The sequence below is a fragment of the Hemicordylus capensis genome, chromosome 12 (assembly GCF_027244095.1).
Source record: "Hemicordylus capensis ecotype Gifberg chromosome 12, rHemCap1.1.pri, whole genome shotgun sequence".
In the NCBI taxonomy this organism is placed as follows: domain Eukaryota; kingdom Metazoa; phylum Chordata; class Lepidosauria; order Squamata; family Cordylidae; genus Hemicordylus; species Hemicordylus capensis.
This window is the reverse complement of record NC_069668.1, coordinates 10,299,014-10,325,980: the sequence shown is the minus strand read 5'-3', so window position 1 is coordinate 10,325,980 and position 26,967 is coordinate 10,299,014. Positions and strand designations below refer to the sequence as shown.

The window sequence follows — 26,967 nt, the reverse complement described above, 5'->3', positions numbered from 1 at the left end:
GGGGGTCATTTTGCCTACTGAGCATCTGGGGTGGGCTCCGTTTCCCGCTCATAGCGCCCCAGGAACCACGTTGTTATGGGGGGAAGTGGCAGCCACTGGGGGTGTGTGTGTGTGCATGCGCATGTGTGCATCCCCCCCGGACACACACACCATTGTCCTCCTTAACAGGGATTCCCAGCTGTTGTGGACTACAACTCCCAGAACCCCCAAGCAAAACCCAGTGCCACTGGGGATTCTGGGAGTTGGAGTCCACACCATCTGACAGGTCCCAGAGGGACCACACTCGACAGGACGTGCGGAGTGCGGGACACCGTCTCCTTCCTTGAAAGGCAGCTGGATCAGAGCTGCCATGCCGGGGAGGAGAAAACATAGGGAGCGGCCTCCTACGGAGTCAGACCACTGGCCCGTCTAGCTCAGGACTGTCTGCACACTGACTGGCAGCAGGCTCTCCGGGGTTCCAGGCTCAGGGGTCTTTCCCAGCCCGGCCTGGAGATGCTGCCAGCCAGGGCTTGAGCCTGGGACCTCCTGTTGCATGCAACGAAGGGGCCCTGCCGCTGAGCTGGGCTTCATGCTTTACTCCTCCACCAATTCCCTGACAGAAAGCAGCTACTATGGGAATTTGGAAGCTACTATGAAAATGCAACATGATGCAAAAACAGCCTCTCTCACTCCTGCTACATCAAAACATCCTGTTTCCCAACAGTGGGCAACCGGATGCTTCCAGGGAGCCCACAAGCAGAAGCTCTCCTGTGTTCTTTGCCCCCAATATATCCATAGGTATACTGCTCACCTCTGTGGAGGCTCCATTAAGTTCCAGTTACAGTTCATTACCCCCCCCCGCCTTATTACCTTCAAATATTTATCTAGTCTCTTTTTAAACACAGCTGAAGCTAGTGGCCATCAAGGTATCTTGTGGCGGTGAGTTCTGCAAGTTCACTTCCTCCACAACTTCCCAGACAAACTTTTGAAACTTCTTCCGCTTCTCTCTCTCTGTCTCTCTCTCTTTTTTAATTTGAGGTTCTGTATATAAAGATTAAACAAATCTGACAAAAAGTACACATAATAATACTGATATACAAAATTTCTCTGTGGGGATGCAGGTCAGGAGAGGTTTTCTGCAGCTATCACATAGTAGCAAAACATCAGTATCAAACATTTAACAAGTTTTTTGCATGACAACCACCCACTGGCATGCAATCGTTTATATGTATATATTTATATATTATATAATATATACAGACGATCCAGGCTTGGACAGGGGGGGACCTGCTTTGATACAAAACAAAAGAATCCACACCAGTCGTGGCAGAAGATGAGCTTTGACAGACAGTAAGATGGAAAACAACTTATCTTGGCGGGTGTGTGTGCGTGTGTGTGTGTGTGTGTGTATTTTGGCCGCTCAAGGGGACCCTCCAAACATGGGATCAACTTTGTGCGGGGGGGGGAACCAAATGCCCACCGAGATGTGTTACAAGGACTGATTTTGCTCCAAGCCCTAGGATGGAAGAAATGCGAAGCGGCCCTGAGAAGCTTGGGGTGTTTTCTCACTAGCCAGAGAGCCCATTTGCATAACAAATGCCCCTCGTGGAATAATTGCAAGAGAGGCACAAAGATGGGTCTGAGCCTCAGAGGTGAAAGCCCGCTTCGGAATCAGAATCGGAACGGCAACTCCAAACATGGCGCCATTGAAAGTGCCAGAGCACGACAGAAAGAAGCTGCCCAGAGAGAATGCGCTCTCTTTGGGGTAGTGTGCATTGAAGCGTACACGGACACAAATGTCTAGACAAGCTAGACAAGCGCCTGTTTCTGTGGGTCAACATCCAGATACCTCCCTCCTCCTCCTCCTGCTGCTGTCTCCTGGAACATTTGCGAACTGGTATAACGGGAAGCAAACTGGAAGCAAACGAGAGACAACCGACTGGCGAACCGGAGCCTGATATTCTGCACCGACTCGGAACACGACGCGGAAGATCCAGGCCAAGAGTTTTGGAAAGGACCAAACTTTCCAACACACAGCCAGAAAGAGCCCCTTCTCTAGGGAGTCGGAATCGTGCCATCGGCAGAATGATTTCCGAGGACGCCGAACCGTTTTGTTTCCAGCATCCTGTGCGGCAGGCAAGGAAGGCGGCGAGGTCGCCTTTGACCACAGCGGCTCGTCACCCCAGCTCTGCTGTCAACACTCCCCGAATCCGAGTGACAGGAAGGTCTCCTCTGGACTCCCACTTGACAAAGACGGTGGCCAGCTGCCAGCAGAGCGAGAGAGGAAGGGACAAAGGGAGGGCGCCATTCAGAGCACAAAAACGGAAGGCTCGCCGCTCCGGAAGAGTGTTAGCTGCACAGAGAGGGAAAAGTGAGGCCCCCTTGGCTGTTACAGAGCGACAGGAGGCCCCGTGGGGAAGCTCCGGACTCCGGGCACAGGCAGGCCTTTCAAGCACCGCCAGGGGGCCTCAGAGCACGATTCGAGGCCCTCCTGGATTCGCTGCGGATGGGGAGGAGGAGGAAGCAAGAAGCCACTGTCGCCTCGGGGAGCTACAGAGCCCTTGGATGTGGGGAGACACAAGCGCGACACTTGGGGGTGGACGGGAAAGCAAACCGGACCCTCTCCCCACACGGAGAAGGTAATCACTGGGAACATCAAATGCCGAAAAGGACCTGGCCCCAAACCCACAGGCCCCCGCCTTTAGTTCGGAGATTCAATAAATGCTTTGCAAGAGTGACAGATACAAAACAGGAAAACACCCAACCCCAGGCCAGAGAAGATTGTGCCGCCATGTTGCCACTGATCTTGCAAGGCAGCACGGAGAGAATTCGGGAGGCCCAAGAAGTCGCGGTTCCAAGGCGACCTGGGCGGGCGGCGTCGAAGCCTCCCAGGCAACCCAAAACACCCCGGTCCTGGAGGTCCAAACGTTCCCTGCGAATGGTGCTCGGGGGCTGGAAAGCAAACCCCACATTCTAGCTGACTGGGCATCCCCTGCCCCGCCGGGATAAAGGAAACCGTCGGCCCCGAGGCGAGAGAGTTGTCCCTTGGGCGGGCGCTGGGCTCTGCTCCCCCGGGGTCTCCTCAGGCCCTCAGTCACTGAGGAGGGCTCCGGGCAGCTCGTTGGTCAGCGTGTGCCAGCGCTCAATCTTCTTGTCCTTGTTCTTCAGGCAGTCAAACCAGTGCTTCAGCCGCTCCCCTTTGGCATTGATCCCCAGCACCACACCACCTGGACAGACCGGGGAGACACAGGGCAGGGCAGGGTCAGCAAACCAAGGCGGGGGGGCCTAGACTGGCTCCCCTGAGCTACAGTCTTTCCCGAGGGGTGACATCGGAAGCTGCTGCCCACAGAGTCTGACCCTTGTTCCATCCAGCTCAGTATCGTCTACACTGACAGGCAGCGGCTCTCCCAGATTTCAGGCAGGAGTCTTCTCTCCCAGCCCTAGATGCTGCCCGGGGTTGAACCTGAGACCTTCTCCATGCAAAAGAGATGCTCTGCCACTCAGCTGGGGATGTTCCTGATAAAAACACACAGAGCTGCCAAACGGAGTCAGACCCTTGGTCCGTCAAGCTCAGGACTGCCTGCACGGGCTGGCAGCAGCTCTCCAAGGCGGCAGGCTCAGGAGTCTGGCCCAGGCCTACCTGGAGAGGCTGGCAGGGAGTGAACCTGGGCCCTTCTGCATGCAGAGGGATCCCATCCAGTGTGCCCCCTTCCCAGGGATTCTCAGATGTAGTGGACGGCAACTCCCAGAATCCCCAGCCAAAGGCCACAGCAGCTGGGGATGCTGGGAGTTGTAGTCCACAAGATCTGGGAATCTCTGTGAGAGGGAACAGTAGTCCCTGCTGCGGCCTGCCTCCAGTTCTCTGGGCCAGTCAGAGGGGCGAGGGTCACGCGGAGGGACCGGACAGGAATAGACCAGGGCCCTCATCCGCGATGCAGGAGGCCTGCGTCCCACCGCCCCGTGCCCCACGCTCAGCAGGCTGGCTGCAGCCCTCCCTCGGAGCCCCAGACTCACCGATAAAGTCATTTGACTTGCCAATGTCGTAGTCCCAGACGGTCACCTCCAGCGTCCTCTTGGCCAAGTCACCATGCTTGATCTCGTAGCAGAACTCCTGCGGGGGGAAGCAGGGCCTGCCGTCAGAAGCGGGGACAGACTCAGAGGGCCTCGCGCACAAACCGCTGCCACAAGCGGGGGCGAGCTGGTCTGGGGGCAGCAGGCCTGACTGGTCCCCTTAGCTAAGCAGGGTCCGCCCTGGTTGCATTTGAACACAAGACTTGAAGTGTGAGCACTGCCAGGTACTCCTCTCAGGGGGATGGAGCTGCTCTGGGAAGAGAATCTAGGTTCCAAGTTCCCTCCCTGGCAGCAGCATCTCCAAGATCGGGCTGAGAGAGACTTGGAGAAGCGGTTGCCAGTCTGGGAAGACAAGACTGAGCTAGATGGACCAAGGGCCTGACTCAGTATATGGTTTCCGGGGCTGGATTTGGAAAATTTACCTATTTTATTTATTTAACACATTTCTGTACCAGCTGGCCAAAATGCCAGCTGGCGAGCAACCCCATGCCTTTGGGACCCGGACCATCTCACTCGGACGCATGCATATAAACCCCGCAGCAACCAGGTACCTCGTTGAACTCCGGATTGAGGGTCTTCTTCTTCACAGCCGTCTTGTGCTTGGATTTCTTGTCTTCATCTGGCTTCAAGTACCTGCATGGGAAACATTCAGCCGCGGTTGTCACCTTTGCCAGGAACCACAAGGAAGCTCAAGAGGTCACACAGAACTCCTGGACTCATGAGCCCAAGACTGACCACACAGCACAGCCAAGACACCAGAAGCCGCAGGGACCTGTCTGGAGCGGTCTTCCTTCTCACAGGGAACCCCAGATGTTGTGGACTACAGCTCCCACAACCCCCAAGCAAAGGCTATTGCAGCTGAAGATGCTGGGAGTTGTAGTCCACAACATCTGGGAATCCCTGTGAGAGGGAGTGCTGGTTGGGAGGCCCCTCCGCCAGATGGGTCTACCCACAGAGGGACCCCGAGGGTGAGAGGGCTCAGGTTTGGCACCTGCAGTGTGGCTATGGCACGGAGCGTTTGCAAAGCGGTCCCGGGTTCAATTCCTGGCAGCATCTCCAGGTAGGGCTGGGAGAGGCTCCTGCCTGAAATTGTGGAGAGATGCTGCCAGTCAGTGCAGGCAAACCTGAGCAGCTAGACGGACCAAGGGTCTGACTCAGTAGAAGGCAGCTTCTGAGGTCCCTAGGGTTGCTTTATTCTGGCTTTCCAAATCCGGGTGCCTAATTTGCAGATTATGTAAATTGCCTTGGAAATAATGTCGGAGCAGAAGAGTGACTGCAGGTTTTGCTCCAGAACTCTGCTTCTACAAGGGCTGGAGCTTAGCTTTTTTTTTTTTTTTATCTGGGTGGGCAAAGCAATCTGGGTGAGATGCTTAAAATCCGGGTGAAAGCCAGAATTTCGGGGGACGTGGCAACTCTAGATGTCCCTAGTGTGCAGATCTGGATGCCCGGATTAACACAGAACGCTCCACTGGCGTACAGGATCTACCTAGCGCAATTCAAAGCCAGAGAGTCTGCCCACGCAACAGTTTGCTTTAGAACGCCTCAGCACTTTACAGACACGTCTCCTCCAGTTATCCGGCAACTGCCAAGTCATCAGGCCCCGCTGAAATCTGCCCGGAGGATTAGGGGAGGCCAATCACACCCTGCCGGCTGATGAAATGGACCACCTGGCTGCAGTGCACAGCCCCTTCCAGAACGGCTCGCCGAGCCCCGAAGCTGCAAGCAAGGCCCCAGCCCGGGCGAGAGAACTGGCTGCCAGCCGCCAAAGGAGGCAGAAGGAGCGGGTGAGATCTGGCAGGGGGCTGGCACCTGGGCACTGGGTGGTATCACACTCCGAGCACGGCACGACCGGGAGGCAGCATCTCCAAGAGAGGGATGAGAGAGAGACCCCTGCCGGCCACCTGGAGAAGCCGCTGCCAGTCTGGGAAGACAAGCCTGAGCTAGAGAGACCAACTTGGAGGACATTTTTTAAAAACTGAAAAGCGGCATATATAAATGCTGAATACTATGAAGAGTAATAAACAAGGAGTCAGAATAGATCTCGCCCAGTGGTGATCTGGGGGAGAAGAGCTGAGCAAACTGCGAAGAGCACCCTTGTTTCCCTAAAGATCAAATCCTGCCCGCATTATACGTGGAGTGCAATCTCCGAGGATGGAAGGGGGCGGGGGCGCGGGAAGCGCTCCTAAGGAAATGCAATCTGCAGCTGCCATAGCCTCATTTACATATCTTAATGAGATCGATCCCTTTTGGCAAGGCAGGGGAAACAGAAGGAAAAGAGGAAGAGAGCAGCAAGAAAGAGAGGGGGGGAGAAAGTGGAGGAGGAAAACAAAGAGGAAAAGACTCAGGGACCCCCATCCAGAGACGGCTAATCATGCCAAAACTTCACCGGAGCAATATCAGCACAGCTAACTTTTCCTGAAATGGCCAGGGGTGTGGTGGTGGTTGGCGGGGGAGACACACAAAATTTCCAGATGTGGGAGGATTCCTGCACTGAGAAGGGGGTTGGACTCGACAACCTCTGGGGAGCCCCCTTCAACTCTAAAACCCTAGGATCCCAGCAGCTGCGCCATGGTAGCACTTACCCCCTTCCTCCACGTTAGTTCCTCACTCCTCCAACATCTCAGGTTTGAGCCCCAAGCCACCGGGAAAGACCCTTTGGTCTTTCCCTTCCTTGTCCGTTTCAGGGGGACCTGTAATATTCCAGGGGCCAGGGGGGCGTCCAGGGCTCTGGCCTTGCCCTGCAATCTGCCCAGTCACACAATGGACGTAACAGCCGGGGCTGCAAAGGACGCTGCTGTTGCTCTGGTGCTCTTTAAGGAGAGGAGAGCTGGTCTGGTGGTCGCCAGCCTGACTTGCCCCCTTAGCTAAGCAGGGTCCACCCTGGTTGCATATGAAGGGGAGACTAGAAGTCTGAGCACTGGAAGAGATTCCCCTTAGGGGATAAATGGGGCCGCCCTGGGAAGAGCATCTAGGCACCAAGTTCCCTCCCCGGCAGCATCTCCAAGAGAGGGCTGAGAGAGAGACTCCTGCCTGCACCCTTGGAGAAGCCGCTGCCAGTCTGTGAAGACAATCCTGAGCTAGGTGGACCAAGGGTCTGACTCAGTATATGGCAGGTTCCTATGTTCCTATCTGCTGGGCATGCAGACGGTCCCAGCCTCACTCCCTGGCAGCATCTCTAGCAGGCGGGGCTGGGAGAGACTGAACCCCCCCCCCAAAAAACCTTCCCTCGTCAAAGAAGGAGGCCACCCCCACCCCGGTCAAGAACAGCAACCTATCTTGCGGCCACGGACAGATTCATCCACGGCCAGCTGCCCAAGGTGCGCAAAGCAGTCAACCTGGACGGCAGCTGACAGCCAGGCACGGCAGCGAGGCTGCAAAGGCCAGCCCGGGGGAGTAGCAGGGGGTGGGTGGGGGCTCCCATCAGCGCCCCGGCAAGAGGAGTAAGCGGGAGAAACAGCGGAAGCCCTCTCTCCGAGTCCCCACACAAACGGATCTTCCGTGGCAGGGGAGCCAGGGAGGCCAGAGACCCCTCCGACCAAGAGCATCTCTTCTGCTGCACACCCTCCCCACTCCCCCGGGCCGAGGGAGCTGCCGCCGACTGAGTCTGACGTCTGTCTGGCCCATCGGGTCCAGTATGGTCCACATCTGGCTCGAGGGAACGCTGCACAGAATGCGCTCCCCGACGTGACCCGCCTGGCCAGAGAAGCAGAGATGCCCGTGGGGCTTCGGCTCTCTCAGACCTGCTCTGGGGTCGCGGGAGCCCTACGCAAAAGGCCCCAGTGGATCCTCCTCTGGGGAGCTGGGAGCATGAAGCCACCTGAACAAAGGAGGCAGCCGGGTGCGATCTCCTCCCCGCACACCCCAAGGGCTGCTTGGGGAGGGCAGAAACCACTGTGCCTGCACAATGGGCTTCTGCGTGGCCTGGGTCATTTTTAAATCAAAACCAAAACCAAAACTCGGTCCGGGGTCAGACCGGACAGGGGATGGTTTGCTTCGACCCCGGAAGGTCGAATCGAATCTGTTTGCACATCACTAACTTACGTTTTCACGTAGGGGTCCGAGTAGCCGTTGGCATCCATGGCGGCCAGGTGCGCGCAACGGACGATGCCCACCAGCAGCCCTTGCTTCTGAGAGCTGTACTTGAGGGAGATGAGGATCCGGCCGCGCTCCTCCAGGGACTTGTCTTCTGTCTTGTCTATCTGCAAGGAGGCAGGGAGAAGAGAGTGGCTCAGGCTCGGGCATTCCTGCCTCCAGAGCTGCCATTCACGGGTGGCAACTGTGGAAAAGCACCCACTTGGCATGCAGAAAGAAGGTCCCCGGGTTCACTCCCTGGCAGCATCTCCGAGAGAGACGGGGCCGAGAGAGACTCCTGCCTGAAACCTTGGAGAGCCGCTGCCAGTCAGTGTAGTCAGTACTGAGCTAGGTGGACCAAGGGTAGGACTCAGTAGGTCCTTAGACAATCAATGCCCTGAGAACACCCGCCTATCATTCCGGAACAGCTCACGGCCCGCTCAGTCTTCCCTCTAACAGGAAATCCCAGAGGTTGTGGACTACAACTCCCAGCGCCCTTAGCCAAAGCCCACGGCCACTAGGGATTCTGGGAGCTGTAGTCAACAGCATCTGGGATCCCCTCTGACACGGGACACTGGTCCCCCGGCCCCATCCTCTACTCTCCGAGGAGCTGCTCTTCTCCTCCCGCTCTGCCCAGCTCAGCAAGCGGCAAACTGTCAAACGGCGAGGAGTCCAACGGCACTAATTTGCTTGCTGGAATTACAACCCGCTCATTACTGCCGAGGCGAAGCCGGGATCCGAGGCCGCTCAAACAGCTACTGATGGCACATTTAATGGGGGTGTCAGATCCAATCAGGAGCCCGCTGCAGCGCGCTGGCAGCCCGGCTCAGAGAGGTGAATGGCTTCGGATCAGTGTCCCCGCTGAGAGGGGCCCCCCTCGCGATTATGTCTGCCTTTCCGCTGCTGCCGTCTCCTGTACCCGGCAGAGCCCGTGGGCCGTTTTCAGCAGTGGGAGGAACAGGAAATTCAACAGGCGTTGCAGGGAAGTCCCGGCTGGGGGGCTGCGAGGGAAAACACCACCTGTGGCATTTCTGCCCGTCGGAGCTCTGACTCCAAGCTTGCCAGGAAGGGAGCCCAGGACAGTCATTTCCGTTGGTGGGCCCAAGTTTGGGGGAGGACAGAGCTGAATCCTCTGGACCGAGGCTTTTGCCCAGCAGGTGGTGGGGCGGGGGCACCCACTCAGAGCCCCCCTGGTGGCACCACCTTGCTGCCTGTCAGCCTGGCTTAAAAGGACGACAGCCCTCGTGCCGCCCACTTCCCCTTTGCGGGGGAGAAGATGCCTCCCGCTTCCCGGAATGTCTACTCAAGAGACGGGCAGCCTGCCAAGGGCCTTTTCTTGCTGGCTTTCTCTACCCGCCATTTCTCCCTGACAGGTTTCCACCAGCATCGCCCGCCTGGCAAAGGGCCCCTGCCCTTGCAGAAATTAAAAGACTAACCTGGGCAAAAGGTGGGTCCTGCTTCAGCAGCCAGTTTGACCAGTCAGGCACAAACTGTTTGCACGGACATACAAACAACACAGCAGCCCCCCGCCCCAGGGCTGCCAACCTCTTCGCTGGCTGCTGCCCCTCTGCCCCTCACCAGAGGAGCTTGATCCGCAGCCGTCAGCCTGTGCTGCTGATGCTCGTCTCCCCGCCACTCGAAAACCCCACAGCCGCTTTCGGAGGATCGAGGCACAACAGCCAGGCGGGCAGGCTTTTCCTGGGTCGCTGGCAACCCTGAGCCCCGAGCCTGAATCAGTCTAAAGTTCTCCACGGCTGCCCACAAGATGTTTAGCGAAAGAGGCGCCGGAGAAGGAACACATTTCCTGATTGGGTTTGGGGCACCCAAAGATGGTTAAGGGGGGAAAAGCTCCTGCTCTTCACACACGGATTCCTCCCTATGCTTTGGAACCAACAGACAAAACCCTGCTCTGGCGTGGCCTGGCAGGGTTGCCAACTTATTCCCCCAACCAGGGGTTGCATCCAATGACATCTGGGGACCTTTGGGCTGCACGGTGTGCTTGACCAGCTACCGCAGAGTGGGGATGGGGCCCTAGGCGGCTCCTCGGCTCCCCCAAAGCCCTGCGCTCAGCTCCACTCACCGGCAGCTGCTTCTCCAAGCAGATGTTGAACTTCTTGGTCTGGTTGGGCTTCAGCTTCTTCAGCGGGATCCGGGTCTCGCCAATGAATTCGTTGTGGCGGAATTTGTCCTCGTCACAGACAGAGACCCTGCAAGGCAGAGCAGAGGGGTTTGAGCCAAGGATGGGGGGCGAGAGGGGGCGAGAAGCCTGCCCCGCCCAAAGCTTCCTGCCAGGCAGGACCGGCAGCTCCACTGTGAGGCAGGCCACCCCAACGTCAGGCCCTTGGCCCAGCGAGCGCTGGGCTCTCCAAGGCTTTGGGCCTGGGTCTTCCCCGGCCCTACCCAGAGATGCTGCCGGGGAGTGAACCTGGGACCTCCTGCATGCAAAGCAGGAGCTGCGGCCCCTAGGAAGCTGCTGCCCACTGCAAGGTGGCAGGCAGGAGTCTCTCTCAGCCCGATCTTGGAGATGCTGCCAGGGAGGGAACTGGGAACCTCAGATGCTCTTCCAGAGCGGCCCCATTATCCCGAGGGGTGAGGAATTTTACAGTGCTCGCACTTCTAGTCCGAAAACCAGAGCAGACCCTGCTTAGCTAAGGGGAGAAGTCATGCTTGTGACCACCAGACCAGCTCTCCTCCAGGAGGAAAAGGCGCTTGCCTCATCAGACGGAGGCCCGGCCTTCCCTCCCGCCCCCCTCACCGCTGGGCCGCGCTGCCCGTCTCCCCGGGTTGCCTCAAATTGGCTGTGGCTGCGTGGGCGGCAAGAGGACGGGGAGACTCTTGTGTCCTGCTGCTGCGGCTGCCTCCGCCGCCTCCCTTCTGCACACCGAGACAAGAACCGTCTCCCGAACCGGCGGGATCGTTTGCGGGAGGGAGGCTGTCAAGTTCCCTCTAATTAGAGCTGCCCCTGTTATTCCTTCCAACGAGCCAGAACCGGCGCCCAGAAGTTCAACATCATTAGAGATGATGAAGTGTTCCAGCCAGCCTTTTCGGTGCGTGGGGTGGTACATTCTCTTGGAAGCTGTCGGAAGGCCTCAAGAGACCGGACCACTCCTGTGAGCAAAGGAGGGGGCCAGCACCCTGCCCCGTTAGCACCTGCCCCCTGGAGTTGTGGGGAGAGACGGCCCCATCCCTACCGTACAGGACTCACATGGCATCACCGGTCCAAAAGCAAAGCCAGGCAGGCCTTGCTTAGCCAAGGGGAGAACGCAGGCTCGTTACCACAAGACCGGCTCTCCTCCCCAAATCATCGCATGGAAAACGTCCATTCTATTCAAGAAGCTACATTGACAGCGGGAACTGCTGCCTGCTGAGTCCAGCCCTTGGGTCGAGCTAGCTCGAGCTAGCTCAGCACGGTCTACACGGACCGGCCTCAGCTCTCCAAGGTTCCAGGCAGGAAGCTCTATGTGGAGATTGAACCTGGGACTGTTGGCGTGCAAAGCAGATGTTCTCCCTCTGGAGTGTGCAAGATACTGAGGGGGGAATGAACTCTGGGGTCAACCTAGATGGCCTCTGTAGACCCAGCGAACCTTAACAGCTAAATTGATTGCTTGATCAAGTGCCATCAAGTTGGTGTCGACTCTTCGCGACCACAGAGACAGATTCTCTCCAGGATGATCTGTCTTCCACTTGGCCTTGAAGATCTCTCAGTGACGCATTCATTGCTGTTGTCATCGAGTCCATCCACCTGGCTGCTGGCCGTCCTCTTCTTCTCTTCCCTTCCACTTTCCCCAGCATGATGGACTTCTCGAGGGAGCTGGGTCTTCGCAGAATGTGTCCAAAGTAGGATAGTTTGAGCCTGGTCATTTGTGCCTCGAGTGACAATTCTGGATTGATTTGTTCTAGGATCCGTTGTTTTGTTTTCCTGGCTGTCCATGGTCTCCTCAAAAGTCTTCTCCAGCACCAACGTTCAAAAGTGTCGATGCTTTTTCTATCTTGCTTCTTCAAAGTCCACCTTTCGCATCCACAGAGTGTCACGGGGAAAACCATGGTCCGAACGATTCTAATCTTTGTCGCTAAATAGCTGGGGGTATATAGCAAGCTGCCTTCTGCTGGGTCAGACCCTTGGTCCCTCTCGCTCAGGATTGTCTACCCAGACTGGCAGCGGCTTCTCCAAGGCTGCAGCGGTTCAAAGGCCTGTGGGTGGCAAAAAGGCCAGCAAGCGGGCACGTGATAGGGTGGCCCTATTCTGGCTTTCCAAATCCGGGCGCCTAATTTGCAGATTACGTAAACTGGCTTGAAAATAATTTCGGAGCAGAAGAGTGACTGCACATTTTGCTCCAGAACTCTGCTTCTACAAGGGCTGGAGCTTAGCTTTTTAAAAAGAAAGAAAGCTGAATTCCAGGCGGATCTGGGTGGGCTAAGCAACTGGGGTGAGATGCCTAAAATCGGGGGGAAATCCGAAATTCGGGGGGGGGGATAGCAACTCTAGCACGTGAGGACAGGGCAAACGGAACACGAGTCCATTCTACAGGGCTGCACATTAAGAGCCTCTCACAACCGCCTGGGCGCTGCCTTCTGGGGGGGGTGCCCTCTTTAAGACAAGGGCCCTTTACAAGCAGGAGAGCGAGAGAGAGGCGGAGGGGGAGGCTAATGAAAGAGAAGCGCTTACAAGGAGCGATAATACAAAATGAAAACAAATTGAACAAAAGGAGCTGGAAATGGGATTTCTTTATCTCCCGGGTGTCTCCTCCAAGCCGCCCCGCCAACCGCCCTGGCCTTCCATAACGTTGATTGCCGGCAAGGCGGCTTTGGAGGCGAAGGAACAAAAGTGCCTTCCTCCTCCTCCTCCTCCGCATATCTAGGTTGGGTTCCAGTGGGGCTCTCTCCCCGCCCCCCATATCGTCAAGGACAGCAGAGCCTGGCCTTGTCCTCCCTTCTCTCTGGGCTTGAGCTCCAGGACGCATGCCCCACTCGAACATGCCTGGTGAGATTGGGGGACGGGCCCTTCACGAAACGACACCCCTAAAAGAACGAGCTTGGCACATGTAGGGCAGGGAGAGGAAGGCGACAGACACGTTGGGCATGTCCTCACGACACCCCGACAGCATCACCAAGTACAGCTAGGAGAGAGACCCCCGCCTGAAAGCCTGCAGGGCTGCTGCCAGTCAGGGTAGGCAATCCTGAGCTATGTTACCTTCTGGAAACATTCACTCCCCTTTTCCGGACTTTACATATGCAGATGTTGTTGGAGGGTGCTTGGAAGCTTAACAGTGGAGACTGCAGGTTCCATGTAACCCGGATTCCGTGAGGCTGCATTTCTCTTCATCACAGAGAGAAAGCAATGAGTTCTACTTCAAGCTTCCATGGCCTCTTAAATGGTCTGCGGTGGGGCCGTGGGGGGACATGAGGGGATGAGAGCTGGTGTTGTGGGAGCAAGCATGCCTTGTCCCCTTAGCTAAGCAGGGTCAGCCCTGGTTGCATCTGAATGGGAGACTACAAGTGTGAGCACTGGAAGAAGAGATTCCCCTCAGGGGATGGAGCCACTCTGGGAAGAGCATATAGGTTGCAAGTTCCCTCCCTGGCAGCATCTCCAAGATGAGGCTGAGAGAGAAAGTCCTGCCTGCAACCTTGGAGAAGCCGCTGCCAGTCTGGGTAGACAATACTGAGCTAGATGGACCAAGGGTCTGACTCAGTATGTGGCAGCTTCCTATGTTCTCAACCCCCAAAAGCCCCAGGATCAGGACGCCACAGATCTCCAGGAAAGGACCGGGCAAAGCCGGTTGCTGGGAAACCTTCCCTTCACTATTTTCCTGGCTGCAGCTGATGCAAGACCTCTCCGAATCGGCCCCTTGTCTCCGGATCGTGCTGCCCCCATCACGGCTGCCCTCTCCAGCTTTGGGAGCTTTTGACCGAAGAGGTCAGAAGAACGTGACCCCATTTATTTAACTCCAGAGACAGACAGGCACACACGCTCCCTCGCTCTCTCTCACACACAATACAAGCAAGGAATAGATTCGACAACCGCACACTGCAGGGAAGGTTTGCTTGTGCCACTATCTACAGCAAACAGAAATGAGGAAGCACGAGGCCGGGGGAGATGCGGGGCGCCGTCATCTGAGCTGGGCACACACAGCTGGGACAAGCAGATAGGAAGCCCCCCGACTCCAGACCCCTGGAACGCCGCTCGCGCCCCAGGGAACCCGAACGCCTCCTCCCACAACAAGGCCACTGAAATGGGGCGGCGAGGAGGGAGGGCTCATCATTTCCGCAGGCAGATGAGGCGATGGCCCAAACCTCTCCAGCCATTTCCCTTTGCAAACGGGGGCCCGGGTGCACGTCCCGCTGCGCGTCGTGAGCATGATGCCGCCACATCGGATGGTCCGCGTGGCGCAGTGACATCGTCACACGGGCAGCGTTGCACCCCTGACTGGGAGCAGTCATTCCGGCACGGATCAAGGGGGTGGGCTGGAAGACCTCCAGGGCCCCTCCCCGGCTCTAACACCCTACCCCTCTAGGATGAACCCTCAAAGGAAAAAGCCATCACAGCTGAGGACGCGGGATGGGAAAGGGAAAGGGGAATCTTTGCACAGTCCAAATGTTTTGGGGAGTGAAGGGGAGGTTTCACCCGGCTGCTTTTGACTTGTGCTTGCTACCACAAGACCAGCTCTCCTCTCCTAAAAGATAACATAAGACAGACACCAGCAGCAGTCACTGGAGGGATGCTGTGCTGGGGACGGAGAGGGCCAGTTGCTCTCCGCCTGCTAAAAGTAAGAGAATCGCCGCTTTTAAAAGGTGCCTCTTTGCTCAGTTAGCATCGGCTTGGGACAGGAGGGCATGTTGCTGCTGCCTTCATCTTGCCAAGGCAGCCTGACCCCTAGAAAACGGAGGCCCTGGGGAATCCGGTCGTCCCCCATCTGCACAGCCTGCAGAGAGCCGACTGGTGGGCTCTGTCCTTCACGCCGCAGCGGAAGCCGAGTCCCACGCTTTGGGGCTCTCGGGCTGGTCTCCCCAGGCCGATGTAGATAAATCAAGTCAATCACTGGTGGGGGAGGGGGGAGAAGATGCAGAGGAATACAACCCGCCGCCACCCCCCCGCCATTTCTTTCTCATCCCAAATCCCTCCAGAGTTCCCAACGAAATTAAAACTCACAATCATCAAAGCCACAGCCAGTTGCTTCCAAAGATGAAGTTATTAGGGCAGAGAAGGAAAAAACTGGGTTAGCAGGACGGTGAAAGGACAGAAAGAGAAGCCAAGGGCAGAAGAGGCCCCACTTCTGGGCCTCGGGTCTTCCAAGGTGCCATCAAAGGTGTAGGCAGGATGCAGGGCCAAGCAGCGTTTCCCCGAGGGAAGGGCTGCCGTTCCGTGGCAGAGCCCCTGCTTGGGACACCCCCTGGCAGCCTCTGCCTGGAAAGAGCCCTGCCTGGAATTCTGAAGAGCCGCTGCCAGTCAGAGCAGACAATGCTGAGGGGGGGGGACCAAGGGTCTGACTCAGTTTGGCAGCTTCCTCTTATGGGATGGGGACATAGTGGTATGGCAGAAGCTCTGCTTGGCACGCAGAAGGCCCCAGGTTCACTCCCTGGCAGCATCACCAGGTAGGGCTGGGAAAGACCCCTGAGTGCCCCAAACCATGGAGAGCTGCTGCCAGTCAGTGTTGACAATACTGAGCGAGATGGAGCCGTGGCTCTGACTCTGCAAACAGCAGCTTCCGAGGGGATCGGACTGAGGCTCATGTGCCCCACTGAAAGACCAGCACTGTGTGGGGCAGGGCAATTCACTCTGGAGGGGCTTGTTTGGAGAGCCCCAGGGGCTGGGGGGTGGGATGGGGTGGGATCCAGCCGCTTGGATCCCTTCTTGACCCAAAGTTCTCCCTTTACCCTGCTCTCCTGTAGCTCCCCCGACCCATCCGTCTCGCTCTGCGGTCCTGAATTAGATGCCGGGTCTGGAAATGGATTTTTGGCCCCACAGGGCTGCCGGCCTGGGCTTGCCGGGGGTCCTTCCGCTAACGGACCCGCCTCACGTGGGAAAGGCTGTCAGGCCCATCGGGTGACTCTGTCCTTTCCCTCAGAGATGGATGGAAGGCAATTACGTGCGTGTCTGGATTTTATTACAAGAAATCAATGCCAGTTCTTTTGAAAACACAAAACCACCACGGATGGGTTTTTTGTTGTTGTTTTTGAAAGCCTGATGCACGACGAGCAGAGACCGACTCCTGCGGCCCATTAAAATCCTTTCGAGAGATTATTTTTGCTCCACTCTCTTGATTCAATTCACCCACCAGCCCTTCCTCCCGGTCTGGCAGCTGCGAGGCGTCCCTGCTTTCTCCCTTTCAGCCCAGAGATGGACAGGGAGGGCCTGGAACGGCTCGTCCCTCTCGCGGCCTGCTGGGAGGCCCTCCTGAAGAACAGCCCGAGTGGCCCGGCTTGGCCACCTTGTGCTAATGGGGCAAACGCCCCCTTCATGACGACTGCGGGGAGGGAGGGCGCTTTGGACCAATCCAGATAATGCCAAACAAATACATGCCGCCTCCAAATGACTACTGTTCCGTCTGGGCAGGGTGGAGGAACCTAGTAAGCTGCCTCATACCGAGTCAGACCCTTGGTCCATCTAGCTCAGCATGTCCTACACTGACTGGCAGCAGCTCTCCCAGGTTTCAGGCTCAAGAACCAGGGGTCATCCCATGGAATTGATTGCCAGGAAATCTAGGACCAACAAACTGAAGTACTTTTTCACATAACGCACAATCCACTTGTGGAATGCTCTGCCACAAGACATGGTGACAGCCAACCACCTGGATGGCTTGAAGAGGGGTTTGGATAACATCATGGTCTATCAACGGCTACTGGTCGGAGGACTAGAGGCCACCTCCAGCCTCAAAGGCAGGTTGCCTCTGAGTACCAGTTGCAGGGGAGTCACAGCAGGAGAGAGGGCATGCTCCTTTCAACTCCTGCCTGTGGCTTCCGGCGGCATCTGGTGGGCCACTGTGGGAAACAGGATGCTGGACTAGATGGGCTTTCTTGGGCCTGATCCAGCAAGGCTGTTCTTATGGATGCATAACCTGCGGGTGAGAGGAGGTACTGGCAGATTCAGGGAACCTGCAGGTACAACCATGGCCTGCTACAGTGATGTCTATGTAAATATTTATTGTGCCACAAAGCAGGTTAAAAATATACCTCTAACTGGACCAATTTGGGCTGATGTACAAGGATACTAGCTCTGCACCAGCTCCCTCCAGATTCCAATTGGATCCTGCCAGGTGCAGAGCCTTGTGAAACTCAGATGCTGGCACACTTGAGCGTTAACTTAAATTAGTCCCGTGTTAAAGATATCGCTTTACTCCAAACCTTTGGGACCCAACAAGCCGGCAGCTGCTTGCTGAATATTCATGAGACCTGCGTCTCAGTCAATTAACGCCCAAGAGGTGAGACTTGTATTCTGGGTGCTCCAGAGAGGCCGGTGAAGCCACAGTCGCTCTCCTTTAATTATCACCTGTCTTAATTTGGAGCAGGCAGGCGAAAGAACGGGTGAGAAGGGAACGCCGTGGCAGCAAAACTGGACTTAAGATGTTGCGACCTGCAATGCCGAGGGGAAAGGAGGGTTGGATGGATCTCTCCTCGGAGCTGGTTCCAAAATTCCCATTCCAGGGCTCGGCCAGGCCCACGGTTATAAGGACTGAATAATGTGGATTACGGGGAGAAGCGTTTCAGTTGATCAGATGGTTTCGCATTTTAAAAAGCATTTAAAAAGCTCCATGCAATTAATTGCTGAAAGGCAGCCTGCATCCCCACAGAATGCCCAGCTTTGGCTGAGAGCTAGCCAGTCCAGCTCCCTCTCCAGTACTGTGGCTGAACCCGAGACCTTCTGCACCCAAAGCAGGGGCTCTGCCACTGAACTGCAGACCCATCCCCTAGGAAGCGGCTGCTTACTGAGTCAGACCGTTGCTCCATCTCGCTCCAAATCGTCTACACTGACTGGCAGCAGCTCTCCGTGGTTTCAGGCAGGCAGGCGTCTCTCTCAGCTCTCCCTGGAGATGCTGCCAGGGAGTGAACCTGGGACCTTACGCACACAAGGCAGAGAGTCTAGCTACAGCCCCATCCCCAAGGTTACACAGAAAGTGGCCTTCGACTGAGTCAGACCCTCGGTCCAGCTAGCTCAGTCTTGCCTACACTGACTGGCAACAGCAACGCACCAAGGTTGCAGGCAGGAGTCTCTCCCAGGCGTAGCTGGAGATGCTGCCAGGGAGTGAACCTGAGACCTTCCACGTGCCAAGGAGTGCCAAGGAGAGGGTGAGCTAGTGAGCTACAGCCCCACCCCACCCCACTTCCCACTACAACCGCGGTAAAATGCTTCGGCTTGACAGATTGTATTCACGACGACCCCCAGGATCAAAAAACCCTACCATGGGGAAAATACAGCAACCCTTTTTGCGATGCAATTACAATGCCTTAGCACTATATCGTAGTGATTCAACCTGAAACAAGGCATCCAGAATGTGAACGGCACCCTGCTGACGACAGAGGGCTGCGTTTCACAACACAGGAAGTATGGGAACACACTTGGCAGATACGCCATGACCCGCTGTAGCGTCTAATCTGGAAAGCGCCCTGCTGCATGGGAGCAAAAACAGCTCATGCAAGCAACAGCCCTCCAAACCCATTTTCACGGTCGAAATACCCAGGAGCCTCACAAAAGCAGGCTTTGCGGGGGGCGGGGGGGACGACAACAGCAACTACAGAGCCCTTTAAAAACACAGGATTTGCAGCAGTTCTGTACTAAAGGTAAAGTGTGCCGTCACATCAATTTCAACTCCTGGCGCCCACAGAGCCCTGTGGTTTTCTTTTGGTAGAATACAGGAGCGGTTGACCATTGCCTCCTTCCGCGCAGTATGAGCTGATGCCTTTCAGCACCTTCTGATATCACTGCTGCCCAATATAGTACCAGTGGGGATTCGAACCGGCATGATATTTTACAGGCGGAATCATGACCAGGAAGACAGCCCCTTCCTGGCTCTCTGGGGCCTGGAGCGGCTCTCCGGATTTGTTGAGTGAGGAGTCAGGGAAACCTTGGCACCACAGGAAATACCGCCAGACGCACACGGAGCAAAGCCAGAGAAGTTCTGCAAACCTACATAACTTATACGGGGTTGCACTTTTCTGGGCGCAGAATGTCAGTTTTAAAGAATGCCGAGTAAGGCCATCAGGTCATCCCCCCTGGGCCAGGCGCTGCCCTGATATTTGGGAGGTTTAGAGCCCTCCTTGCCCCGTCGACCTCTGGCCGCCCTCCTCAAAACCCGCTATCCTTTGAAGCTGAGGAATCAGCCACCGACTGTCCGCATTTTCAGCTAGGAGGAAAAAATAGCAGCAGATTTGGGAAAGGAAAGGAAAGGAGACTGAACTTTGGCTTCCCTACCGCTAATCTTTACACACACACACACACACACACACACAGAGATTTCCTTCGCAGCTGAATGGCGAGCCTTTCAGGTGATGAAGTGCTTCCAAGACGTCTCCTGGGGGGCGATCCCCAGCCCAGGTGGATTATAAATCAAGCGCCTGTGGCGGGGAGCGGGGCGGTGATGGATGCCAGAGCAGCAAGCGTGTGCAAATGATGGCCCTTGATAAATAATCACGCTTCCCTGAACTGCTGGCGAGGAAAGAGGCTTTAATGGCTCCAGCGGGGATCTGAGCAGAATCCCAAGTAGGGGGAGACATGCCCGGAATGGGATGCAGGGCGGGAGGAACCCGGGGGAGGCCAAGAGGGAGGGGAGGCAAGGAACCCGCTCAACTTGCCCAGTTCTAGGACTCAGAATTCCTCCAAAAAAAACCCCAGAGTCTTCACTTGCATTAAGGAAAAGAAAAGGTGTGAGAGCATAGGAAGCTGCCATATACTGAGTCAGGCCCTTGGTCCATCTAGCTCAGGATTGTTCACCCAGACTGGCAGCGGCTTCAAGGTGGCAGGCAGGAATCTCTCTCGGCTCTGTCTTGGGAGATGCTGCCAGGGAGGGAACTGGGAACCTTCAGCTCTTCTCAGATCGGCTCCATCCCCTGAGGGGGGATCTCTTTCAGTGCTGACACTTCTAGTCTCCCTTTCATATGCAACCAGGGTGGACCCTGCTTAGCTAAGGGGACAAGTCAGGCTTGCGACCACAAGATCAGCTCTCCTCTCCTAAGACCAGCCACAAATGCCAAAATGGCCTATATCCAGCCACAATGGCCAAATCATATTGTGTGGACCACCGGAACTAGGAAGCTGCTGAATGCCGAGTCAGACCTCCGGTCCGTCTCACTTCGTATTGTCTGCACAGACTGGCAGCCTCTCCTCTCCCAACCCTACCCAGGCGCTTTCCAGACTACACACTGCTCAGCAGTAAAACGCTTCGGCTTGGCAGGCTCGTTCTGAAAACGGACATCGCCTGCGCAACCCTCCTACAGCGGGAAAAGACAGCTGGTTTTTTGCAACGCACACGCAACGTTGTAGGACTAAAACGTATGGAGACGTACTGAAAGGAGGCATTGGAAATGCAAACTGCACCTTGCTGATGGCGCAGGGACTACAATGTCGAAACACGGGCAGGACGGAAGCACACTTAAGGGACACGGAGGGACACTTTTGCGGTGTGTTATCGGGAAAGCGCCCAGGAGATGCTGCCAGGGAGAGAACCTGGAACCTTCTCCAGGCCACGCAGAGGCTCTTCCACCAAGCTATGGTCCTTCTGCACGTCAGGTTAAGCCAGCACGAAAGAGGACCTTCTACCAGCTTCCCTGCCAGATACTTAATCCAGATAACCGTGCCAAAATATTGCAGCACTTTGACACAGGCACTACGCAACGTCTTGCCATCAGCAGTCCTGGAAGAGAGATATCCAAGAATCCCCTACAAAGAACGCACTTGTCTCTGCAAATCGGGAGATATTGAAACAGCGGCTCGTGTGCTCTTTAGTGTCAATTTTACCGAGATATACGGCGTAAACATATAACCCCTTTTATTAGCTGCCATCCAGGTTCTACAGATTCTTTTTATCTTATCTTCAAACGGATCCGAATGACTTGAGACGTTATAATGTGGCTGGTTCTGTTTAATAGCCAGTAAAATCTGCCAGGAGTTCATTCAGAATCCCTGTGAACTGATCTTTAACCATGTGCTTTGGACTCTGCTGGACTGTGAAGAAGCAAGATAGAAAAAGCATGGACACTTTTGAACTTTGGTGCTGGAGAAGACTTTTGAGGATACTGTAGACAGCCAGGAAAACAAACCAGTGGATCCTAGAACAAATCAATCCAGAATTTTCACTCGAGGAACAAATGCCTCAAGAGAAAATAGATTGTGAGCCCTTTGGGGACAGGGATCCATCTTATTCATTTATTATTTCTCTGTGTAAATTGCCCTAAGCCATTTTTGGAAGGGTGGGATAGAAATTGAATGAATGAATGAATGAATGAATGAATGAATAAGATAAATAATAAATAAATGACCAGGCTCAAACTATCCTACTTTGGACACATGATGTGAAGACCCAGCTCCCTTGAGAAGTCCATCATGCTGGGGAAAGTGGAAGGCAAGAGAAGAAGAGGATGACCAGCAGCAAGGTGGATGGACTCAATGATGACAGCAATGAATGCTCCACTGAGAGACCTTCAAGGCCAAGTGGAAGACAGATCATCCTGGAGAGAATCCATCTATGTGGTCGCTAAGAGTCGACGGCACTTAATCAATCAGTCAACCATGTGCTTAACTACTGTATCACAAACCTGTAAGTTATGTAGGTTTTTTTGTTGGGCTTCTGTTTGTAAATTGTGCTGATCTGTGATCGTAATAAAGGAACTGAACTGAATTCGACCAGCCTGTCCTGCTTCCTTTTTCCAACCCAAAATCTCTTAGCCGGGGGAGCCAGGTCAGACCTCCCCACCTCCAGTGCTACTGCTGGCCAGAGACCAGTGAGATCTGGGTACCCACAGCTCTGGCTCCCAGCAAAACATGCTTTCGACATGTGGGCGGAGGATTTCATCCGGGAGAGAAAGGGCAGAATCTGCCAGCGCACACCCCGGGAACAGCCATGTCTTGGTCAGGAAACCACATAAGGCGGGGGAAGCGAATAACCAAGGACGCTCCCCTTGGCTGCAAGCCACCACCTGTACAACAAGGCCGTGTTGTTCCCCTAGGGAGTTTGAACAATCAGAAAGGCAAGTCGGGAGGTTACCTTCAGCCACTCAACAATGGTTTGGTGGACCCTGGACATCCCAGGCGAGGCGAGGGAGATCCAAATCTCTGACCGTCTGCCTTGTTTCCAGGGTCCTGGGAAGGGACGCTCACAGCTGCTGCTCACCTGAGTGTTTTGCGGATCATGTCCTCGTCGGTGATCCCGTAGTAGGTGAGGGTTTCGTTCCAGGTGGGGTTCAAGGTGTTGCGCAACGTTTTGGTCCTCAACTTATTTGCCTGGGTGGGGGGAAAGAGAAGACAATGCCCAATGAGAGTTTGCTATGTGATTGGGAATTGCTTTGACGGGGAGGGGAAACAGGACCCCCGGGGGGTGCAGGTTGGGTGCCCAAGGCAAAGCCTAACTGTGGTGCTGCCCACCCCAGCATGGAGACGGAGAGTTCCTCGGCTGCTAACTCAGCTGGAGCGTCCTGGGGGTTCCATCCCTGCTGGAGGCGAAAAGAGCGCCTGCAAGTCATTGACGGCAGTGTGGCCAACTTGGGGCTCTTTTGCCATTGCTGGTGGACTACTGCCCCCATCATCCCCAGCTGCTGTGGCTCGGGATGATGGGAACGAGAGTCCAACAGCAGCTAGAAACTCCCAGGTTGGCTCTCTCTGATCTGGGGAATAGTGAGGGCGAGCAAAAGGTAGATCGGGATCTGCTTATAGGTTTCTGGGTTACGCACAGTTTTGACACCCAGCACCTTTCTTCTTAACATTATTAATTTTGGTTTTAAGAACTTGATGGCCCTCCCCTCCACTCTCCCACCCCCCCCCCACCCCACCGCCAGAACAGCTTACAAATAAACATCCACCATGAAGTGTAAAAGACTTACGGGGGGGGCGCATTTTATTCATTTTGCGATGTAAACTATTTTGAGAACTTTTCAGTTGAAAAGCAGTAGAACATAATTATGTTCTAAATAACAACAATGCTGGCATTACTCAATATTTTTACATTGGTATTCCGCTCCTCCTCCAAGGAGCCAATAGCACTATTAAAGGTAAAGGACAAGTGTGCCGTCGGGTCGGTGTCCTGGCGCCCACAGAGCCCTGTGGTTGTCTTGGGTAGAATCCAGGAGGGGTTCACCAAGGCCTCCTCCTGCACAGTATGAGGTGATGCCTTTCCGCATCTCCCTATATCGCTGCTGCCCGATAGAGGCGTCTCCAATAGTCAGGGAAACCGACATACCAGCGGGGATTCGAACCGGTGACCTCTGGCTTGCTAGTCAAGTCATGTCCCCACTACGCCATTAGGTGGCTATAGCATTATTATATGAGGCTCTTCCTCATGGCCGCAGCTGGCATCGGGGACAAATGCAACCCATATATATATAGATGCCAGCTGCGGCCATGAGGAAGAGCCTTCCTGGAAGCCGGCAGCCTCACCCACCAGCTGGCTTACTGGCAGGGACGTCAGCCGGTCCAGAAAGCGGCCGTCAGAGCTCTGACCGGGGCCAGGAGATCAGATCAAATTATGCCACGCTTGTTAAGATTTCATAGGAAGCTGCCATATGCTGAGTCAGACCCTTGGTCCATGCAGCTCCGTACTGTCTGCTCTGACTGGCAGTGGCTTCTCCAAGGTTTCAGGTAGGGGTCCTTCCCGGCCCTACCTGGAGATGCTGCCAAGTTGTCCAGCTGGGTCCTTCTGTGTGCAAATCTCCTAAGGGGGGATATCATATAGTGCTCACATGTCGTTCGCAAAGGGGACAAGTCATGCTTGCTACAGCAAGACCTGCTCTCCTCCCCAGCTGGTTTCCAGTTGGTCTCTGCCCTCCATTCGAGGTGTTGCTTCCAATGTGGAAAGCACAATGTAGTGGTTAGAGGGTTGGACTAGGACCAGGGAGACCTGAGTCCAAATCCCAGTCAGCTATGAAACTCACTGGGTGACTCTGGGCCAGTCGCTGCTCTCTCAGCCTAACCCACCTCACAGGGTTGTTGTGAGGAGAAACAGGACCATGTCTTCCACTCTGGGCTCCTTGGAGGAAGAGGAGGGCAGATGGATAAAAAGGAAGCAAGCAAGCAAGCAAGCAAACCCATGGCCATCAGGGGCTCTCCAGATGTGTCCCCTCTCACAAGGATGCCCAGCTGTGGTGGACTACAACTCCCAGAATCCCCTGCTGCGATGGCTTTTGCTTGGGGATTCTGGGAGTTATAGTCAACATCTGGGAATCCCTGTTGGAGGGGACACTGCTCTCCAGAGCAGCTGCCTCCTGCATGGAGACGCCTGAGAGCTCTGCTCCGCCACTGAGGCCTTTTCCACATCCCCGCACGGCTGGAGGTACAGCCGCAGCAGTGGGTGTGCGTGGAGCCTCCTCCGTGATGGCTCCCAGGCTGCCAGTGAAGGACAGCCTGCCTTTGGATAGGCCCAAACTGCACCCCTCCCCGCAGTCGCATTTCAGGCCTGAAGATGGCCCAGCACTCTGGGCTTCCTTGCTGGCAGCCACAGCTCCCCTCTGCTCTGTCCATGGTCCTGACACAGCCTGCTCGCCTCGCGCTCTGCTCTCTCTTCCTCCCTCCCCTCCTCAGGCCGTGAATTCCGACATGCCGACCCAGCAGAGATCCGTTCAGTTCTGACTAGGGCTGACCTATTCCGGCTTTCCAAATCCGGGTGCCTAATTTGCAGATGAACGCCGAAATTGGGGCGAAACTGGGTGGGCTAAGCCAGGGATTCTCAACGTTGGGTCCCCAGATGTTACCGGACTCCAGCTCCCATAATCCCCAGCTGCAGTGGGCTTTGGTTGCGGATTATGGGAGTTGAAGTCCAAGAACATCTGGGGACCCAACGTTGAGGATCCCTGGGCTAAGCCACCTGGGTGAGAGGCTTAGATCCTGGGTGGAACCGGATGGCAACTCCAATTCTGACCCTCCATGACCGAGGGACTGGCGTCTGTCCAAGGAGACGGATCCATCTTGTGGCTCAAGGTGGGGCTTCCGCTTTAATCTGCCGTGTTGGCAGGACAGCCGGACCGAGTGCCAATTTCCACAGTAATTGCAGGTACAGCGGGAAGGTCTGTTCGTCCGCTCTGGGCCACTTCTCGAGGTAACGAGCTCTGAGCAAATCGATTGGCAAGAACTTGCCTGACAAATGTTTGGGGGCATTTGGCTACATTAATCATCCCGACTTGGCAAGGACCACATTACGGCTGAGATGGGAACATTTCGCAGGCCACGCCGGGAACGGGAGCAGGGGGACCCACTACTCTGGGCCCGTGGAGGCCATGACCTGGCTCCTGGCCAATGCAGCGTCCAAAACCCACGGGCCACCTGCTTAAAGCCCCGGGGGATAAAGGAGCCACTCCAAGTCCATGGGCACATTTCTCCCTGCATGCCTTGCCACAGAGAGTTTGCACAAGGAACATAGAGACATAGGAAGCTGCCGCCTACCGAGTCAGGCCCTTGGTCCATCTAGCTCAGCACTGTCTACACTGACTGGCAGCAGCTCTCCAAGGTTTTAGGCAGGGGTCTCTCCAAGCTCTTCCTGGGAGGAGAGCTGGTCTTGTGGTAGCCAGAATGACTTGTCTGCTTAGTTAAGCAGGGTCTGCCCTGGTTTGCATTTGAATGGGAGACTACATGTGTGAGCCCTGGAAGATATTCCCCTCAGGAGATGGACCCGCTCTGGGAAGAGCAGAAAGTTCCAAGTTCTCGCTCTGGTTTCTCCAAGATAGGCTGAGAAAGATTCCTGCCTGCAACCTATAAAGTTGTAATGTTTTAACTTTTTTGCTGTTGTTTATTGTAACTAAAGTTTTAATTTTTTTCTGTTGTCATTTATTTTGTTTTGTTGTTAACCGCCAAGAGACATGTATTTTGGGCGGTATAAAAATATGTTAAATAAAATAAATAAATAAATAAACCTGTTTGCCTGCCACCGGCTCGTCTGGTGGCTACCCAGGGACAGGCCTTCTCCATTGCTGCCCCAAGGCTTTAGAACACCTGCTGAAATAAGAGCCTCCTCTGTCAACTTTTACAAAGGCAGTCAAAACACATTTGTACACCCAGACTTTTAATTAGATACTGATTTAATCGTTTGTTGGTTTTTAATAGTTTTAGCGTTGTTTTCAATTTAACATTGTTGCAATGCTATAACCTTTTTTATTTGTTGTTTTCACTGTATTGTTGTAAACCACCCAAAGATTTGTGTTTTGGGCGGTATACAAATGGGTTAAATAAAACAAACAAACCTTGGAGAAGCTGCTGCCAGTCTGGGCAGACAATACTGAGCAAGACAGCCCAATGGTCTGCCAAGGGTTGAACCTGGGAGACCAAAATGAAACAAAGTCCTTGTATCGCTTCATGATGTCCTTGCATAAAGCTGAAGCAGGCTTTCTTTGGAAATGCACATAAAAAAATATCCACCAAAGTGCACTTATACTTTTTTAAAAACCAAAAAAATGCCGGCCGCCTTCAGCAGCCCTTGGGGGAGTTCTGCTGCACTTCTGAAAAACAGATCAATAAAATAACCCTACAGTTAGGGACAGGGAGCCATTTGCTCATTCCTCTTGCTATATAAACCGCTTTCAGGACTTTCGGGTTGAAAACCAGCAAATAAATATTCTTTGTAACAACAACAACAAGAGAGAATACCCAGCTCAGCAATCTAACGGCAAAGTAAAGCAGGGCCTGCTTCGGGTGGGATGTTATCACAGTGCATGGAACCA

At 55.0% G+C, this 26,967-nt stretch overlaps 1 protein-coding gene across 2 annotated transcripts in view; it reads right to left on the bottom strand.

The window, feature by feature from the left end:
- Nucleotides 1-873: 873 nt before the first annotated feature.
- The window catches only part of DOC2B (double C2 domain beta), a 52,854-nt gene continuing 26,760 nt past the window's right edge, over nt 874-26,967 (bottom strand). Inside the window, exons 4-9 of one of the 2 annotated variants that reach the window (XM_053274495.1) lie at nt 22,440-22,549; nt 10,202-10,328; nt 8,092-8,249; nt 4,602-4,683; nt 3,994-4,090; nt 874-1,020 (exon numbers count right to left, since the gene is read on the bottom strand). In XM_053274495.1, the coding sequence (XP_053130470.1) occupies nt 875-1,020; nt 3,994-4,090; nt 4,602-4,683; nt 8,092-8,249; nt 10,202-10,328; nt 22,440-22,549 (720 nt within the window). In that variant the 3' untranslated portion in view covers nt 874. Of the gene's footprint in view, nt 3,207-3,993; nt 4,091-4,601; nt 4,684-8,091; nt 8,250-10,201; nt 10,329-22,439; nt 22,550-26,967 lie in introns of both variants that reach the window. The other variant, XM_053274497.1, reaches the window with a different exon arrangement.